Raw genomic sequence first — 20,076 nt, 5'->3', positions numbered from 1 at the left:
CTGACTGTCCCTCTAGCTCCACATTTTTGGGACAAGGTCTGCTATGTAGCCCAGGATGGCCTTGAAGTCATAGCAATCCTCCTGTCTCAGCCTCTCAGTTGCTGGGATTATAGATTATAGGCATGTATGTGCCACCCACCTGGGCTAATAAGTCTTAAATGGGCCCTCATTTGGAGCAATGAAGTACCAGTTAGAAAAGACATTGTCTGAACCAGAAAGATGGGGCAGCAGGTCAAGGCTCCTGCTGTCGCACCTGAAAACCTGACTTCAGACCCTGGGACCCACATGATGGGAGGAGGGAACCGATGCCACAACTGTCCTCTGACCTCCCCACGCGTGTGTAACACCCCCATACGTCCCACAACAAACAGAACAAACAAAATGTACTTTAACAACTTTTTGAACACCACTTTATAAAGCAGCTCAGTAGACGTCACAAACGCACTTAGGAATACTCTACTAACGTGAAACAAATAAACTCTTGTACTAGTATTTCCAGCAACAGCATCATTCATCCTAGACCCAAGAAAGTGCGGCATTTCAAACAAATTAGATGAAAGGAAACATCCCCTTGGCCTTTGAAGGGAACTTAAAACTAAAACAGACACTGGATACTGAGCATATCTTCAATTCTGCCAGGGAACTTTGATTGTGATTTCATTGGGAAAGGGAAAATTTTAACACAGTCAAATTTAAATCATGTATTATTAGAAAATTTAAAGGCACTGCCTAGTCTATATGATTCATAGGACAGTCCGTCCACATTTAAAATGGCTCCACACTAGTTTTTAGAATGATCTCTAATCCCTGACAGAACACTTAGCAGAAGCAGATGAGGTAGGAACTATGGCAGGACTCTTCACAAAGCTCTCACAGGCACGTCTACACCAGCCGTCGCGGCGAGCAGAGTCCGCCCCGTATAGAACCGGAGAGAAGGGCCACGCGCGTTCTCATGAGCGACGACAGAGTGACAGATATCTCACTTCCTGTTCCACAGCAAGAACTTAAAAGGAAGGCAAACAGTTCTTTAACAAGTAGGAAGAGGTGGCAGACACTTGTGATCCCAGCACTAGGGAAACAGAGGCAGGGGGAGCTATAGTTCCAAACCAGCCTGGATTAGACAGGAGTCTCCAAAGATTAAAAATAAACCAGAAATGGGGCTGGGCCAGAGAGATGGTTCAGCTGGTAAAGTGCTCACTGCCGAGTCTGACAACCTGAGGTCAATCCCGGGACCCACATGGGACTGAGAGAACCGACTCCGGCAAGATGTCTGACCTCCACCGATGTGCCCAGCATACACACACAATAACAGAAACAAAATAAAGAGTAGAGTGTGAGAACCACAGATACATAAAACCTAAAAAATAAACGAGGAATATTTAAACTGTTACCTTTACCTAAAGCCTCAGTTTCTGCTTCTGGGGAAAAAAAAAGATACCTACCTCCGCCTCTGCTGCCAACTGTCTCTTCTTGGCTATTAACTGTTTCATGGTAATGTGACCTAAGGGAAATAAAAATAACTGAGTGTTTAAAGCAGAATTTCAAGTTGACTCTGAAACAGCAATAAAGTATGAAGTCGAAAGCAATCAAATATAAAGAGGAATGCACACACTCCAGTGCACGACACGACAGTGCCCACTGGAAAGGCGCACGAGCAGCTAAGATGCCTACAGACACAGGGTCCACTTCAGGCAAGGTGAGAAGTCAGGTCCCAGAACAGATCTTCACTAAGACTATGAAGATCCTGAGTAAAGTGTTAAGGATGAAAAACTTGCTAAGACTGGGGCTGGAGGCTTCAAGGCTTTGTGGTTAAGAGGGCTGCACAGGACCCAAGCTAGTTCCCAACCCAGGTCAGGCTGCTCACAACTGCCTGTCCCTTTCTCCAGGGCACCTGACACCCCTCTAGCCTCTCAGGGCATCTGCACTCACGTGTACACACATATTCATACATAAATACAATTAAAAAATTAAAAAAAATCTTAAAAGGATCCATTGCAAAGCTGTTCCACTGCACAGGAACAAAAGATACAAGGAAACTACAACACTGAGGAATACGTGACAGGCACATGGATTCTTGGCTGCCACACAGAATGTGGTCCTTTCACAGAACAGCATCAGGGTCTGGTGCCTTACAGAATGGCAAGACCTAGGCCTGTTACAGCTAAGGACCCATACAGTCATACCCTTGGGACGGTCACATCCTCAGGGTTCTGGACAGAAAGGAAATGTGTCTGTGTCTACTTCAAAGACGGGACTGTCTCCCTGAAAACTTGCAACACTTCAGTGGATTTCGCAACCTAAACTTTTATTATCTCAAAAACCTTAAAGTGTGTTTATTTGAAAGCAAACTCAAGACGGGTCCCCAGACTGCCAACAGATAAGTATAATTTCTCCCTGGAAGGTCACAGAACCAATCAAGGTCTTCAACAGTTCCAGCAGAGAGAGTTCAAGAACAAAGGAGAAGCTCCTGGTTGCCAACCCTAAGACATTCTAGATAACAGAACCAAGAGAGAAACAGGGGCTTGGGGGTGGGGGTGGGACACAGGATGAGGGACAAGGGTCGAGTTAGAAAAACTAAAGACATTAGCACTGTCATAAAAATAGTTTACTTATTTAGACAATGTTTCACTGTGTACTGCTGACTGACCTGAAACTCCCTATGCGGACCGTGTGGGCCTCGAACTCAAGAGTTCTGCCACCTGCCTCTGCCTCCTGAGTGCTGGATTAAAGGTGCAAGTCCCAGGGCAGTCTTAAATACAAAGAGACTGCCAAAAAAAAAAAAAAAAAAAAGAAAAAAAGAAAAGAAAAGAAAGGAAAAGAAAAGAAAAAAGAAAAAGGAAAAAAAGAAAAGAAAAAAGAAAGAAAAAAATTAGACTTGCACTATTTTTTCTTTTTGAATGAATGTTGGCTAACATTGCTAAACCTACTACATTTAACAGACCCATCTAAAGACTATTCATAGACTGTGCTAAATTGGTTGATGCACCTGTCTAGTAAAAACTCTTTTGGTCAGTGAGACAAATCGCAGGTAAAGTGCCCGCCTGCCACCAAGCCTGAGGACCAGAGTTCAATTCCAGAACCCAAGTGCTAGAAGGAAAGAACTGACTCCTCAAAGTTTCCTGACCTTGTGGTTACACACTTACACACCATAAAAATAATTTAATTTACAGCCTATTCCTTGAGGTATCAAAAATCTTACTTTAATGTTTGAAAACCTAAGCTACACCTTTCCTGCTGATCTTCACCTGACCTGCTCCCTGAACAGCCCTGTACTTCTTCTATCGCACGTCACAACTAGGACAACCGCGCTGTTACATACATGACATCGTTTAATAGTTCCAAACTCGCTCTGTACATACGAAACTCCTCCTTTGGACTCTTAGAGCAAGTACACAAACAGAAGATAATACTCAGAAGGCCTACAGGATCATGGGGCGTTGTGTGTGTGTGTAAGAAGGCCTACAGGATCACGGGGAGCTCTGTGTGTGTGTGTAAGAAGGCCTACAGGATCACGGAGTGCTGTGTGTGTGTGTGTGTGTGTGTGTGTGTATGTATGTAAGGAACTGTGACAGAGTCAATATTTGAGCTAAGGAGCTAGGAGTACATAGTTCAGTGGTAAAATGCTTGGGCTAAGGCCCTGAGTTAGACCCCTCTGAGCAATGCAAATAAAATAAAATAAATCACACACACACACACACATATATATATATATATAATATACACATTTTATGTGCATACATGGCATATTTTATTACATGTATATTATTAGTGCATATTTTATGCATATATATACACATAATGTATAGATAAACAGAGTCTCAAATAATAAAGAAAAATAATGGTAAGTATATGCTAAAAAGATTTTTCCAGAAAGAAGAAAATAACATAAAGACTTGTGAGATTTCTGGGAATTTAACCTGGATCAAATGCCAAAATCTCATTGCTTTACAACATTGTATTTAATATTTTTTTTGCCAAAAGGCAGATATTATATACTTATTTTCTGGGTTACCAGTTGTATAGTAAATCAGTGCTGTCCAAGGTGATACTATCTACATAGCCCAGGCTGGCCTCAAACTCACAGTAATCCTCCTGCCTCAGTCTGCATTACTGACACAAGCCATAGTGCCCAGCTAGCAGTATCTTACATAGCCCAGGCTAGCCTTGAACTCATGATCTGCTTGCATACAGCTCATAGATTCTAGGATTATAGGTGGTGACACCACATCCTGTTTAATAAGGTTTATTAAAAGTTACAAAATAAAGGCCAGGCAGTGGTGGCACAAGTCTTTAGTTCCAGCACTTGGGAGACAGAGGCAAGCAGATCTGCGAGTTCAAGGCCTGCCTCAGAGAACCCTGTCTCAAAAAACAAAAACAAACATACAAAAAAGTTACAAAATAAAACTTCTAGGTAAGTGGGCAGGCTGGAATCTGCTTCTATGACACAGTATTAAAGTATCAAAATGATAGAAAAACAGGCTGGGCTGGAGAGAGGGCTCAGCAGTTAAGAGCACTTGACTGCTTTTCCAGAGGTCCTGAGTTCAATTCCCAGCAACCACATGGTGGCTCACAAGCATCGACAACGGAATCTGACTCCTTCTGGTGTACATGACGACAGAGCACTCATACCCATAGCGTACATGAATAAATACACCTTTAAAAAAACAGACTCTATTCTAAAAGGAAGAGTTTCAGAAATCCTTCATGTGTGGCAGTCAGCTGGCAAATGCAGAGAGAGACACAGGAAGTGTGGCTGGGTGCTGGCTGAACCTCATCAGAAGGTAAACCAGGAAGCCTGGTGAGAAGAAACCTGCAACCTACCGGCAGGCGTGGACCAGCTCTCAACCCATCTACCGGCCTTGCTGAGACTGTGGCTTCTCTGGTAGCTAAGAAGAGCAACTCCAGACTCAGAGAGCTGGGGCCGAGTGCCATCTTAATAGGAAACACATTGTTAAACCCAAGCTGGGGGGCCCAGAGGTAGTGGCAGGTGAATCTGAGTTCAAGGTCAGCCTGGTCTACAGAATGAGTTCTAGGACAGTCAGGGTTACACAGAGAAACCCTGTCTCGGCAAACAAAGCAATAAACCTGAGCTGGGGATGATAAGGTGGCCCAGCTGGTGAAGGTGCTTGCTGCCAAGCCTGACAACCTGAGTTTGACTTCCCAGGACCCACGTCGGAGAGTGAGAGTACCGACTCCCAGAGTTATCTCCTGACCCCACGCGAAGGCCACAGCGCTGTGCTGTCACCACTGTGCTGTGCTGTCACCTACATAGAGTTCAAGGCCAGCCTGGGCTATAGGGTAAGACGCTGTCTCAAAGCCAGAGTGCTGGGAGACAGCGCAACCATCTGTTTTCAGTACCTAGAACCTAGAGCAGTAAGAAAGCTCCAGCTCCCAAAAGCCGCCCTCTGCTCTCCCCCGCGCTATGGCACGTGTGCACCCACACTCACACGTACACGTCACACACACATAACAAATAATTTTAAAAAAATGAAAACCATTTATTGGTGTGTTAATTTTAAAAGTAATTTTAAAAATTAAAATGGAGCCGGGTGGTGGTAGCGGTCGCCTTTAGGCCCAGCTCTCGGGAGGCAGGCGGATCTCTGTGAGTTCGAGGACTGTCTCACAGAGAAATCCTGTCTTGAAAAACAAAAGCAAAGTTAAAATGGAAGTCATATAAAAGTATATTTGGTTTAGAGTAACAAAAACAAAAATCACACTAATAAAATCCTGACTTTGAGATGAACTACTTTAAAACAACAGCTCTTCCCAACAACCCATTCAACCTTCTTAGCCAACCATCTTGTACATTTTTACTGTTGCTATAGCATGTCCTGCAAAGACGGCTCACCTTCACTTTCTCACTGCCCTTCTCTACGCAGTCACTGTGACCTCTGGACCGCTAAATCCTTATCTTACAATTGGCTACATTTGAACTTGTGTAGAGTATAATTATGAGGCAACAGGTATGCTAATTACCTTGGTCTAATCACTGCTAACACTGCCAAGATCTACTCACACACCTAATCAATTACTCCACTGACAACCTGTGAAGAATTATCATACATAAATAATTTAACCTTTAAAACCCAGGGAGAAAAGCAGGAGCTTGTACCAATTTTTATTTTCAAAATAGATAAGCTGACTCAAAGAAATAGACGTCTTGCACATTGTCACGTGATCAGCAGGCAGCTGAGCCTAGTTAAAACTATGTCTTCTAACACTCCCAGCGGCCCAGGAATACAAAATCTTAAGCCTGAGCAAGTGTGCTCCTGCTGGTGACCACGGTGGGCTGCACGGTGACAGTCGGGCTGCACGGTGACAGTCGGGCTGCACGGTGACAGTCGGGCTGCACGGTGACAGTCGTTTTCCAGGTTTCAGTTCTATAAATCTGTCTGCTTGCGGCAAGTCCAGAATTACCTAATGCAGAGGCACTAACTAGCAAGTTTCTGTTGCCAACTGAAGCCCAGACTGATTTTAAGTTTCTCATTATTGCTGGAGAGATGGCTCAGTGGTTAAAAGTACTCTGTAGAGGACCCAGGTTCAATTCCCAGCACCTACATGGTGATTCACAACCATCTGTAACTCCAGTTCTAGGGGATCTGATGCCCTCTTCTGTCCTCTGCCGGTACCAAGCACACATGTGGTACACATACATACATGCAAGCAAAATGCTCATATACACATAAACGTTTTTAACCTTCTGATTTTTTTTTCAAAAACATCCTGATCATTTTCTTAGACCATCTTCATCCCAGCTTTAACATTCTTGCCATGAAGAGATGAGAGTAACAGTCATTTCAAAGCCTTCACCATGTCCATAGGGGTTTTGTGTCTATGGTTTTGGTTTCTGTGGGTTTTTGCTTTTTGTTTTGTTTGTTTGTTTGTTTGCTTTTCTTTTTGTGGGGGACAAAGCCTCAGTTATCCAAGGCTAGCCTCAAACTTGCTACGTAGATTAAATCAGGCTTGAACCCCCAGTTCTCCTGCCTCTACCTCTGTTGGCAATTGCACTCACACATGCACATACCCCCCCAAACACAAATAAATAAAAATAAAATAAACCTTAAAAATAAAACTTTTAGCACAATTAAAATTATCTGTAAAGGTTGCTGACAGAATATGCCCCTTGAGAGACAGTTCCAAAATGTTCATTCAGGGTGGTCACACACGACTTCAATCCCAGTGCTGGGAAGATAGAGGCAGGCAGATCTAGAGCTCTGCACAGAATTCCAGGACAGCCAGGGCTACAGAGAAACCATGCCTTGAAAACCCATGAAAGGCTGCTCAAAGAGCACCAGATCACGCTTAGGAAGAAAAGAGCCTTTCATAGATGTAAACGTGCAATTCTCTGGCAGCTCAAGGAAAAAATGTAAACTTCTCCTCAGTAAAGCAGGTCTGAACTCCCTAAGCAGCCTTTATGACCAGTGGTTTACTTATCAGAAAGTAATCTACCCAAGGCACCTCAGGAAACCCTGTGATCTCATTTACTGAAAAAGGAGTGGGGGGAAGTGCCTGAGAAACTCTCTGAAGGACCTCCATGGCCACAGAGATCACAGATAAGGATATAAGACACTCTTGAGAAGCCCACACCACCCAGAGGTCTGCACAACCCTCTCCCTGAGCAGCACACTCTACTCTGAGTATTTGCTGAGACCCGGTCTCACTGTATAATCTTGGCTAGCCTCCCTGCTTCTGCCTCATACACATACAAGTATTGTTTTATTTATTTTATGTGTACGAATGTTTTATCTGTGCACTGTTCAAATAAATCTGTGCACTATGAACATGTATGTCTGTGCACCGTGTCATGTGTGTGCACTGTGCATGTGTGTATGTGTGCACTGAGATGTGCCTGAGGAAGTCAGAAGAGTCAGATTCCCTAGAACTGGGGTTAGGATGGTTGAAAGGCATTATATGGAGCTGGGACTAAACACAGGTCCTATGCAAGAGCAGGGAGCACTTTTAAGCACTAAGTCATCTCAGTCCCCCAACATTATTATCTTTGGGGTCACTATGGCTTCACAGAGATCTACCTGCTTCTGCCTCTTGAGTGCTAGGATTAAAGGCAGTGCCACTACGCCTGTGGTAAAGTTTAATGAAGTCAGGACATCAACGTTCTTCACAGCAGTGGTATCTGACCGCAAAGCCCAATCGGTACCATCTCGCAGGCTCACACACGTCACACCTCGGGGTACCATCTAGTGAGTTCTTCCACCCTTCACACCTCAGGGGCCCCAGTAGGAGGTTCTGACTCAGATCTCAAGCTACTGTATTAGATCATTTCTTCATTCAAGGAAGACTCGCAATCACAGCCCAAATGAAATGTGCCACACTAAAAGCTGCGTCTCAAGATGATGGTGCACACCCATGATCCCAACACTTGGGAGGTAGAAGCAGGAGGATCAAAAGGTCAAGGCCAACTTCAAATACATAACAAGTTACAACCCAGTTTGGGCTACATGAGACCCTGTCTCAAGAAAAACAAATAAATGAATAAAAGCGGTATCTCAAACCTTAACCTGTATATGAACCACCAAGAATCCTATTAAAAATAAACTTAACTCAATGCATATGAGGTGAAGCAGCGAGCTCCTAGGTTGGCCTGCTATTAGCCACACTGAAAGGCCTTCAAGCCATCGCAATGCAAAGGTCACAGTTTACTCATCCAGATTTCGCAAGCGTTAACGCAGAGAAACTCTTTCTTTTCCAATCAGCAGTACCTCCATTAAGGAGGGTGCCACACATCTTAATTTAAGTGAAACAACATAATTTTGTAACAGCTGTATTAAAGCCTAGAATGGTTCCAACTCATGTGGATCTAGCTCAATAGAATGTTTGCCGAGCAAGCAGGAAGCCCTGCATGAGAACCGGGCATGGCGCCGAATGTCTCAACCCCGCACTGGGGAGATGAAGCAAGACTACATAGAAAAGCCCTCAACAAAACAAAACAGCTTTTAAAAAACAAAATATAAAGAGAATAATAGTGTGTGATGATGCTGACAGAAAGTTTCAGTAATACCTTTTCTGTCTCTAAGAAGTATTAACATTAGAAAAAAAAAAAATGGAAACCTAATTCGTGGGAATCCAGGCAGAGGAGAGCACCCGGACGATGACCATGACCATGAATACAAGGGAAGATGACTGCTTCTGTCTGTGCTGGCTCACCCTCCTTTGCACAGACTTCACTCTTCGCAGCACATTAGACCAAGTGCAATATGTAGGCAATAGCTGGGTCTGTCAATAAACCTCATTACACCAACTAACAGCCTCATTCACAGTCCTGGTGCGATCTGGCTGCTGATACTTGCAATTAAAGTACAAAAGGCTAAATAAAGAGAGAGCCTCTTTATGAAAAGAAGTCTGAGGATGCCAAAGACAACCTGTTCTCCAGAAGTCCCTCCCCTATTTGTTAACCAAACCTGTCTCGAGTTTCAAATCCCTGCAAAAGCAAAACTAAACAAATGTCACTGCAAAAAATAAACATCCCGATGCAATAGACGGCAGCACGAGGGCGGCTTCTCCGCACCCACCGTTCTTAACCGCACCCACCGTTCTTAACACACCTTGACCTTAACAAGTGCAGCATTATACTCCTCATGCACCAAACAAATAATAAATGCCCTAATCCCACTCCCTCCTAAGATTTAGACGTCAGTTCAGATCCCGCTCCTTACTCAATTTTTGTTCATTCTATTGTAAGAATAATTAGTCACTGGGCAGTGGTGGTGCATGCCTTTAATCCCAGCACTCAGGAGGCAGAAACAGGTGGCCTCTGTGAGTTCAAGCCTGGTCTACAGAGTGAGTTCCAGGATAGGCTCCAAAGGTACAGAGAAACCCTGTACCAGAGAAACAAAACAAAAATTAGCAACTTTAAGATTATATGTATTTATAGTAATTCAGTTATGTAGGAGTTCTGTTTGTTTTGTCTTTTGGGGTTTTTTTTGTTGCTGCTGTTGTTGTTGTTGTTATGCTGGGGAACAAACCCAGGGTCTCAGTGAATTACACACCCCCAACTACGCATGATTTTGAGGGCTCTGCATTCACTTAACTCGAAGCTCCATAAATGAGAACACATGTATTGAACATGTATTGATCACTACTATAACCAAAGATCCATCAGGACATTTCCGTAATTACTGGTAGGCTAGGCTGGCTGAATGAATGGATAATATCTAAAACACAGTAGAAATGTTTGTTGAATTAATTTTTATGTATTTACTTTTATTTTATGTGTACGGATGTGTACTGGATGGTTTTGTGTGTCATCTTGACACAAGACAGAGTCATCAGAAGAAGGAGCCTCAGCTGAGGAAATGCCTCCATGAGATCCAGCTGTAAGGCATTTTCTCATTTAGTGATCAACTGGGGAAGGCCCAGCCCATGGTGGGTGGTACCATCCCTGGGCTGCTGGTCCTGGGTTCTATAAGAAACAGGCTAAGCAAGCCAAGGAAAGCAAGGCAGTAAGCAGCGCTCCTCCATGGCCTCTGCATCAGAGTCCGCCTCCAGGATCCTGCCCTGTTTGAGTTCCAGCCCTGACTTCCTTCAGTGATAAACAGCAATGCTGAAGTATAAGCAAATAAACTTCTTCCTCCCCAACTTGCTTTTTGGTTATAGTGTTTTCTCACAGCAATGGAAACCCAGGATGTTTTGTCTGCATGTATGTCATGTGCCCTGTGTGTGCAAGGCTCTCAGAAGCCAGACAAGGGCAGCAGAGTCCCTGGAACTGGAGTTCAGAACCACCTCTCCAGTTATCACTAAATTAATATGAACTTACTATCAGATATATAAAACCACCAGTACACATTTGTAGTAAAAAATTGCAAGAAATGTCCTGGAACAGTGAGCTTATTTTCTGGTTCATTAATTTACCTCGGAAACATTAAAAACCTCACCATTTCTCTGGGTTTCCAAGAGATTTCTCTGGGCTTCATCTTGCTCAGGATTTTCACCAGATTTTAGCAGTCGGTTTCTTAGTGACATCTTTTCTTCTCCCACCATCGAGCTGCCTAGGAAAGAAGAACGACCAGGAATAAAAACGCTGAATGCTCCCCACATGAAGGAGTGACTCGTGGACAAGCCACTGTCCTGACAGATCAGTACACAGCAAAACACCACTGCACATCATGGGTGTGCACGTGTTGGTTAAAAATCTGAAAAAGGAAACATAAAGCAAAGAAAACCAGCCTACAACCCATAATCCCAGAGAACCTAGACAACAATGAGGACACTAAGAGAGACTTACATAGATCTGATCTACATGGGAAGTAGAAAAAGACAAGATCTCCTGAGTAAATTGGGAGCATGGGGACTTTAGGGAGGGTTGAAGGGGGGAAGGGAGAGGCAGGAGCAGAGAAAAATGTAGAGCTCAATAAAAATCAATAAAAAAAAAATCTGAAAAAGGTGGGGAATGAAGCTCAGGGGTACAGTACTTGCCTAGCATACATGACTGACACCCTGAATTTGAACCACAGTATCACAAAAAGAATTAATTTCATTTAAAAATTAAAAGCTTTGAACTAAATGTCTGGCTAGTTGAATTTCATATCACTACTATGCTTAAGAGAGGTAAAAAATGATGATATGTTGTCTGCCTCTGATTTTATTTTAATCAGCTTTAATACTTTTTGAATATAAGATATTGCAACAAATTAACAGAAATTAGCCACTCTCAAATGTTGGCTAGTTCAAAGGCCCTTTTTAGACAAAGCCCCATTCTCAACGAACAATTCAGCTGAGCAAAGCACTGGCTGAACACATGAAACCTTAAGAACAGCAGAAGAGCCGGGCATGATGGCTTAAGCCTTTAACATCAGCAGGGGATCTTTGCGAATTTGAGGACAGTCGGTCTATGAGTTTCAGGATAGCCATATAGAGAGACCCTGCTTCAGAACAAAAAAACAAAAAGAACAGCAGAAGATGACAACGGTATGTAATGAGGAGAGTCCTCTGATTCCTAGCCAGAGGAACCCCATCTTCCACAAGCCACTCTCCCCAGGGCTGAAGTGTCTTCCAAGACATCAGAAGGGCTATGATGACGTACACATACAAGTGACTCCCACAGTACACTGGTCTGTGCTTTAATGGGGGCTGAGTCTGCAGTCATCTCCGGTGCTGTACACCACAGCGGTCTGAGAGTTATGTTGTGGGAACCTGCAGTCACCTCTACTGCTCTCAAGCCAGGTTTGCACCAACTCTGCTGTAGACTTTCCAACAGGGGCTGGAGATGGAGGAGGGGAGACACATCTATCTTTAGCTGTCCACAGCTCCTTCCGTAATCCCTAGTGAATTCTTTGTACCTTCTAGACAAACTCGATTGAGTCATTCCTCAGGATGCTGGTGCTAGTCCAGTTTGGAGGCAGATGTTCATTTTACATCTCTTAGAACAGTCACAACGATACCACAAGCTAGGGAATGGCTACCAAGTCAGTAGTAATAAATGCAAGCATCCAAAGTTCAAAGAGAGGCTAGATCAGTAATCAAATAATGGTTTCAAGAGAAAGGATGTCACTGACAGAGCTCGGAAGGATGAACTGTCCATGGATAAAAAAGGGTTGGAACTGGAACTCGCTGGGCTGGAGAGAAGTCTCAGAGGTCAAGGTTCCTATTGCTCTTCCAGGCGACACATTTTGGTCCCCAGAACCCCTGTCAGATAGCTCACAACCACCTGCAACTACAGCCCCAGGAGACCAGACAACCTATCCTGGTCTCTGGCGGCACCAGTACACACACTGCATGTAACCACACATGCATAAACACGATAAAAGAAAAAACAAACATGAGTTCTCCTCTGTGCTGACACTGATGACAGTAGAATCCTGTCAGCAGATAACTTGTCTTTTCCCTGGTGATGTGGGATTCCCCTCTGTATGCTGTGATTACCATTAATGAATAAAGAAAACTGGCTTGGCCTGATAGGGTAGAATAGAGGTAGGCGGGGAAAACTAAACTGAATGCTGGGAGAAAGAAGGGCGGAGTCAGAGAGAGGCCATGTAGCCCTGCCGGAGACAGACAGACGTAAGGCACCACAGCCATGTGGCCATACACAGATTAATAGAAATGGGTTAAATTAATATGTAAGAGTTAGCCAATAAGAAGCTAGAGCTAATGGGCCAAGCAGTGATTTAATTAATATAGTTTTTGTGTGATTATTTCAGGGCTAAGCGGCTCTCTCCTCCTACGGCCTGGTAAATGAACCAAAGCCGTACAGCGAAGAGCTGAGTCAGAGTCACAGCCACTGGCTATGCTGTAACGGAGTCACACGCCTTTCTCAGTGATGACTGACAAAATGAAGAGAAATCGACTCACACCTTCCAGTGATAGAATGAAAAGAAAAACTTCAGATACCCAAAAAGGCCAAGACAGGCCCTCATCTCACAATCTAGGCAAAACTTAAGCCCAAAATGTATCAAAGACATAAAACTGGGGGTTGGGAGCCTGTGGGTAAAGTGCTTCCTTGTGCAAGTTCGGATCTCCAACACTCATATCAAAAGCCAGGTATGGGGCTGAGGAGATGGCTAGGCAGCCGAGAGGACTAATTGCTCTTGTAGTGGGCCTGGGTTCAGTCCACAGCACCCACAAGATTCTCACAGGGATCCAATGTCCTCTTCTGACTTGTGGGCATGAAGAACTCATATGATGCACACACGTTCACGCAGCGCAGACAAATCACTCATATATAAAATAGAATAAATAAATTTAAATCTAAAAATACACACACACACACATGCACATGTGCAAAGGAGAAACTGAGAAGCCCTTTGGTCTGGGCTAGTGACAAAGATTTAAAGGTCATCTATGTGAAATCTGAGAGGAAACCACCGAGCACTGAATTATCCCGCAGAAATAATCAGAGCAGTGGTAAGCGGGAGTGAATGCTGAGGACGTCTTTGAAGGAAGCAGAAATCAGAAAAGAGCAGTGGCACAGCAAGGGGCGATGTGGGCCTCAAAACAGACACGCAGGCCAGGTGAGGCGGCGCACCCCTTTAACCCCAGCACTTGGGACAAACTTCTGTGAGTCCTCCATAGTGAGTTCCAGGCCAGGCAGGGCTATAAAGTGAGACCCTGTCTAAAAATATAAAATAAGGGAGCTGGAGAGATGGCTCAGCGGTTAAGAGCATTGCCTGTTCTTCCAAAGGTCCTGAGTTCAATTCCCGGCAACCACATGGTGGCTCACAACCATCTGTAGTGAGATCTGATGCCCACTTCTGGTATAAAGGTGTGCATGTAGATACAGCACTGGTATACATAAAATAAATAAATCTTGAAAAAAAATATTAAAACCAAATGCCAGATTAAAGTTTATTCCTCAAAACATAAAAAAGTATCCCAGTGCAATGCTTATCAATGCTAGAAAAAAAGAAACAGCTACTTTTTTAATGCTTATGCTTTATATGTACAAAACATATGGGAATGGGGGGGGGGGAGTGAAGTATCTCACTGTGGAGACCTGGCTGGCCTAGAATTTGTGGAGATCCTTCTGCCTCTGCCTCCAGAGTGCTCTGATTTTGAGAATGTACCCCTTTCTAGTCTTTCTGTTTGCCCTTTTCTTCTCCCTCTCAAATCACACTTGTTAAAAAAGAAGATTGGGATCTCAGAGTGAACTTCAAAGGCAGTTTATCTCTGGAGCATGTGGAAGGCCCTCCATTCAGTCCCCAACCCAAAAAACAAAAAAGGATTTGTTATTTACTTTGAGGAAGACAAACTCAGAACCAATGAAAAGGATCTGTTAAAGAAAGGCAGGTTCAGCGACAGTGCCAACAATGAGCTCACAGACAAAGCCGTGGGGCCTGAAGACTCACATGACATGTGTTTATAGGTAAAATAAATGAAGGAAGAGATAAGGAAGATCAGATAAGCTTACAAATGACTAGGGAAGTCTTTGAGGTGTGGCTGGCTATGGGTAGAAGGTGGCTGGTCACAGACCCCCAAGTAAGTATGCTAATTCAGAAAGGCTAGGAATGCCATTATGAAATTATGCCATTATGCATTATGCAAAGAGAGAATAGATAAGCCCAACATTACGTGCCTGTCGGCCAGCCAAGGTCTTTTATAAAGGCCAGCTGAACACACGAGTCAGCACTGAAGATAGGGATCTGAGACACATCAGAGCACACCAACAGCTAAGGCTAAGCACAAGTTCAGGACACTTCCCAGGCAGGTCACCTAGGAACTACACAGGTTACTATTTACATAGCACTTATCTAACATGCTAAGCAATAAATACTAACAATCTTATAGATGGTGAAGCATTATGAAGCATTTAAAAAGTTAACAGCAAAAAGACAAAATGCAAAGAGATTAAAGGAGAACAAGGAGCAAAGAATGCTGTTGGGGGTGGGGCCCCAGGGGAGGGGGGTAGGAGGATTCAGAGGGATTCTCTGGGGTCAAGATCATGGAAAATTCAAATAGAGTACAAACACAAAAGGAAGGGTGGTGTGTGACATTTTTTTTAGCAAGGTTTTGTTTTGTTTTATACACACACACACACACACACACACACACACACAATATAGTCGGGTGGTGGTGGTGCATGCCTTTAATCCCCAGGAGGCAGAGGCAGGCGGATCTCTGTGAGTTCGAGGCCAGCCTGATCTCAAGACCTAGTTCCAGGACAGGCTCCAAAGCTACACAGAGAAACCCTGTCTCGAAAAACCAAAAAAAGAAAAGGAAGGAAGAAAGGAAGGAAGGAAGGAAGGAAGGAAGGAAGGAAGGAAGGAGAGAGGGAGAGGAGAGGAGAGGAGGGGAGGAAGGAAAGAAAGAAAGGAAGGAAGGAAGAAAGGAAGGAAGATATATATACATATCTATATTAAAGGTTATTTTTAAAAAAAAAGGTGGAACTTGGGACAGCTATTTCACAATGTGGAGATGTGCTAACAGTGAGTAATTTTTTACTAACTACGTATTTCCTTTGGTTCCACAAAGGAAAATGTATGGGAATAGGTTGCAAAATGTGTTGAGGAACTGAAAACAGAACATAGTACAGTTCTTACAAGAGGCCCAGCAGTGAAGGAAAACAAGCACCATCCACAGTGCTGGGCGCCAAAGGAGGTGCGCCACCAGCTCACTAAACATTTTCATTCCTTATGTATTGTTGGTGTGTTCTGCTTGTTTGGGTTATTTATTTATTTATTTATGAGATATGGTCTCACTATGTAGCCCTGGCTAACCTAACTCCAATCTGCCTGCCTCTCTGCCACAAAGTACTAGTCCTGAGTCCCCAACAAACATTTCCACCCCATTGCAAAGATGTATGAGATTGTGTGGTAGAACTATCTTCCTTTTAGGTGACAAAGTTGACCAGTGGGGCTGGCAGGATAGCTGAGTGGATAAAAATGCCTGTGTGCTGCCTGGCAACCCAAGCTGAATCCCTGGAAGTCACATAAAGGTAAAAGAAAGCTAACTACACCATGTAGCCCTCTGGCCTCCATACTCACTACAGTGGTATGTACATATATGTGTGCACGGACGCACACTAGCAATAAAATATAACACACTGATTAGACAAGAAAATAAGAAACCAATCTGTACAGGGAAGTTATATAATGCTCTGCAATAAGAAAGTAAATAAAAGGAATTAGAGAAACAAATGATTCATGTCCCAAAGAAATGTCAACTTTAGCTTGCCTCCAGTTTTCTCATTAACAAAGATTTCAAAAGAACCTATAAAACTGTATCACAAATAAATACTAGGCACCTCTTACAGGTGAATAACTCCTCCACCACCCAGAGGAAGAGAGAAACCATTGTGGATAGAATTTACAATCCAACCCCGGATAGAATGGTACACACCTAAAATCCTAGCATTTGGGAGGCTGAAGCAGGAGAATCCAGAAGTTTAAGATTATTCTCAGCTACACAGCATCAGGCCAGCCTGGGCTACATAAGATCCTATCAATAGAAAGAAGGGAGGGAGGAAAACAGGGAGAAAAGGGGGGGTGGGGGTGGGAATTAACAATCCAAAGCATGTCTTCATCTTCTTCCCTCCAAAAACGGTTTGCTCTACCCTACAACTTTTTCATATAACTATCAGAGTTGGGTCAATTAACCAGACAGAACAGGAGAACTTGGGCAAATTTTATTTGCATCTGAGTTTATTTATTTTGGTTTCTCGAGACAGGGTTTCTCGGCCTCCTGAGTGCTTGTGCATCACCACCACCCAGCTCATGTGAGTTTTACTTACAAATGATTAAATATAAAAAAATTATCCAATGTGGGGGGGGCGGACTTAAACCGGATGGCTGTGGCACACACCTTTAATCTCAGGATTCCGGGCAGGCAGAGGCAGGCGAATCTCTGTGAGTTCAAAGCCAGCCTGGTCTACAAGAGCTAGTTCCAGGACAGGCTCCATAGCCCTGTCTGGGGGGGAGGGGTGCAAAAAACTTAAGCCTCCTGTCTGACAATTGGAAGGTCCATAAGAAAGAGTCACTGTCCCTGGTTAATGTTTTCTCAAAGTTCCTTCTTCCGCCCTCCAACTCTAGTTCATGACCAGACCAGACCCTACCCTGAGAAGACAGAAGATAGTCTGGCCTCATGAGATCCACAGAAAACAAAGCGTCTCCTTTCAAACATGACTAACTAACTGCTGGTAAGGAGACTTACAGAGTGCTAGCAGGCTTCCCCTGATGAGTGGCTCCCACAGGGAAGTGATCTTTGGTTTGAGGAATGTTTAGTGGTGGGAGAAGGAGAAGGGGGAAAAAGAGCAGAAGGCCTGGGGGAAACGCTCCAAGAGACAAGAGGAAGCTTTCCAGGGACGAAAAAGGAAGCTGGAGCCTGGAAAACCCACCAGGCTTGTCCGCAGCAACTCAGGCACTCAGCACCTTGGCTGGGTCCTAAGGGAACGTGAAACCCCTGGCCAGTTCCAAGCACGTGACACACTAAGCCGTGTGCTTCTCCACGTTTACCCTGCCCCTGCTTACCCTTCCCAGCATCAGAGCTCTCTGCAATCCCCACTCCCGCAGTCTGAGCTGGCTTTTAACAAGTAATTTATATTTCCCAGTTGAAAGGAAACAAGAGAAAAAAGAATATTCAAGTTGGATTCTGCATTAACGAAGAAGACAAGTAGTTTGAAGGGAAAGAGTGGCTACTACTTAAGTATTACAGTGACCAACGACTTTTATAGAAAATGCAGAGAAGGGAACTTATAATAATTTCTCACAAATAATCCCTAGATTTATATATCGCTTAAGCTACATGACTATTAACACTTAAGATCAAAGAAAAACTTAACAACTCCCTCCTGCTACTTAAAAACAGAGCACGAGCTAAAGGTTTTGGCGCCCCGGCCCACAGTCTGATGTCTGGTAGTGCCATCTTTCCCCTCACACACATCTCCCCCACCCACATTAGGAAAAAAACCAGACTTCCTGAGCGCATTTTTTGGTGTTGCTTTTCAAAGAATGAGATGACTTCTAATTCTCAACTTTCTTTACTACTGACTGGCTTGCGAGGCACCACATGATTCAGGGGACATCGAAACCATCACTGATATTGAAAAGGCTGCCGGTCATCCGGATGGCTACGGGTAACTTTCCCGCCCTCCCCCGAGACAGGCAGCGTCGCGGCGGGACAGTCCGGCCCAGGCCAGGCCCGCAGAGCCGGAACGTCGCCGCCACCGAAGTCCCCTTCCTCTCGGGCTCAGGGTGGACCTGGACAGCAAAGGAGGAGGGGAGCGGAGGCTTGGGGTTACCTGCGGCTCGAGGGCAGCTGCGGCGGTCCGGGCGGTAGGTCAGCCGCGGGGGGGTCGCTGCGGAACGATGTCCCTACGCGGGTCCGCAACGCCGCCAGCCGGGCTGCGGAGGAAGATAAAGAGCCGGCACCCACCCCCGTTCTCCGCCCCAACCTCCCAGCCCGCGGCTGCGTCACGCGCATCGCCCCGAGCTCCTGGATGCCATTGGTGGTCCTGCGGCGGCGGGAAACGCCCACCGCCACGCCCCCTCCCGGCGCTTGGGTACCCGCGGCGCTTCTCCAGCTACCTGGTCTTGGGCTCTATCGCAACCCTCCTCCAGTGTGGCTGCGAGGGGACCGACTCAACTTCCTGAGTCCGAAAAGGCAGCCTGCGTGGGACGAGGGCTGCCTGACGCTAACGGGGCTCTTGAAACTGACCGTTAAGGAAGAAGAAACAGTGGCCGGAATCCTTTCATAAGTCGCTTTGTGGTCTAAATTATACTTGACTGAGACTGTCCTTCAGTAACACACAAACTAGAAAAGACAGAAATGAGTCACTTGAAGTAATGAGACAATCAAGTAATTTTAAAAAAAACATCCTTGGGACTAAATAATTTTAAAAAAATGATACGGATAGGTGTAAGACAGAGATAAAACAGTTTATGCCTTGGACTTCTCAAAAGCAAAGATGTGGGTGAATTTAGGGTAAAGGCAGGTGAAAAAGAAAGCTAAAAGAAACAGACTGAAGAGTCCCTGTTGGCCTGCGAAAAGATGTCAGATAAACTGGCTTCATTAATCATTCCGTCAGTCCGTACTCAGTCCTGTTGACCATTTCTCTCCGGGTCAGATGCCCTGAACAAAAGATGTCTGACCCTTACAAGAATTGCCTGCTTTGTAGACCTTTCCAGCAAGGAGCTCCCCTGCTGGCCCAGAGCTGGGCTCCTCTGGGACAACCGTGATTAATGCTTTTGTCAACAGTTGGCTGATAGCATTTGAAAGGGTTAGGCTGCCTGTGAGTCCACCTCCTGTCCTACCAATTAGGGACTCAGGAGTTTACTTCTGTTGGGACTCTTTTACACACAAGAGAAGATACTCGCCTTTTCGGTGTTTCAGTTATTCCGTTTTTTAAAAAACTGAGCTGGGTAACGCGCTTCTGGGTGTGGTGGTGCACACCTTTGACCCCAGCACCTAGGAGGCAGAGGCTGGCAGATCTCTGTGAGTTGGAGGCCAGCCTGGTGTCTGCATAGTGAGTTCCAGTACAGCCAGGACTCTGTAAAGAAACCCAGTCTCAAAAAAAAAAAAAAAAATAGAAGTAGGTGGATCAGAAGTGAAAGAGGTAGATGGAGTGGCCTGGTGGTGATGCAAACATTTAATCCCAGCACTTGGGAGGCAGAGGCAGGCAGATCTCTGTGAGTT

General features: G+C 44.7%; 1 protein-coding gene across 1 annotated transcript in view; it reads right to left on the bottom strand.

Annotated features, from left to right (window-relative positions):
- The window catches only part of Soat1 (sterol O-acyltransferase 1), a 49,532-nt gene extending 30,695 nt beyond the window's left edge, over positions 1–18,837 (bottom strand). The window contains exons 1-3 of the mRNA XM_048421091.3: positions 18,683–18,837; positions 10,890–11,003; positions 1,443–1,501 (exon numbers count right to left, since the gene is read on the bottom strand). Of these exons, the coding sequence (XP_048277048.1) occupies positions 1,443–1,501; positions 10,890–10,995 (165 nt within the window). The 5' untranslated portion in view covers positions 10,996–11,003; positions 18,683–18,837. The remainder of the gene's footprint in view (positions 1–1,442; positions 1,502–10,889; positions 11,004–18,682) is intronic.
- Positions 18,838–20,076: the final 1,239 nt, after the last annotated feature.

Source organism: Myodes glareolus, chromosome 5 (assembly GCF_982192425.1).
Source record: "Myodes glareolus chromosome 5, mMyoGla1.1, whole genome shotgun sequence".
NCBI classification, from domain to species: Eukaryota; Metazoa; Chordata; class Mammalia; order Rodentia; family Cricetidae; genus Myodes; species Myodes glareolus.
This window is presented reverse-complemented; position numbering and strand designations above follow the sequence as displayed.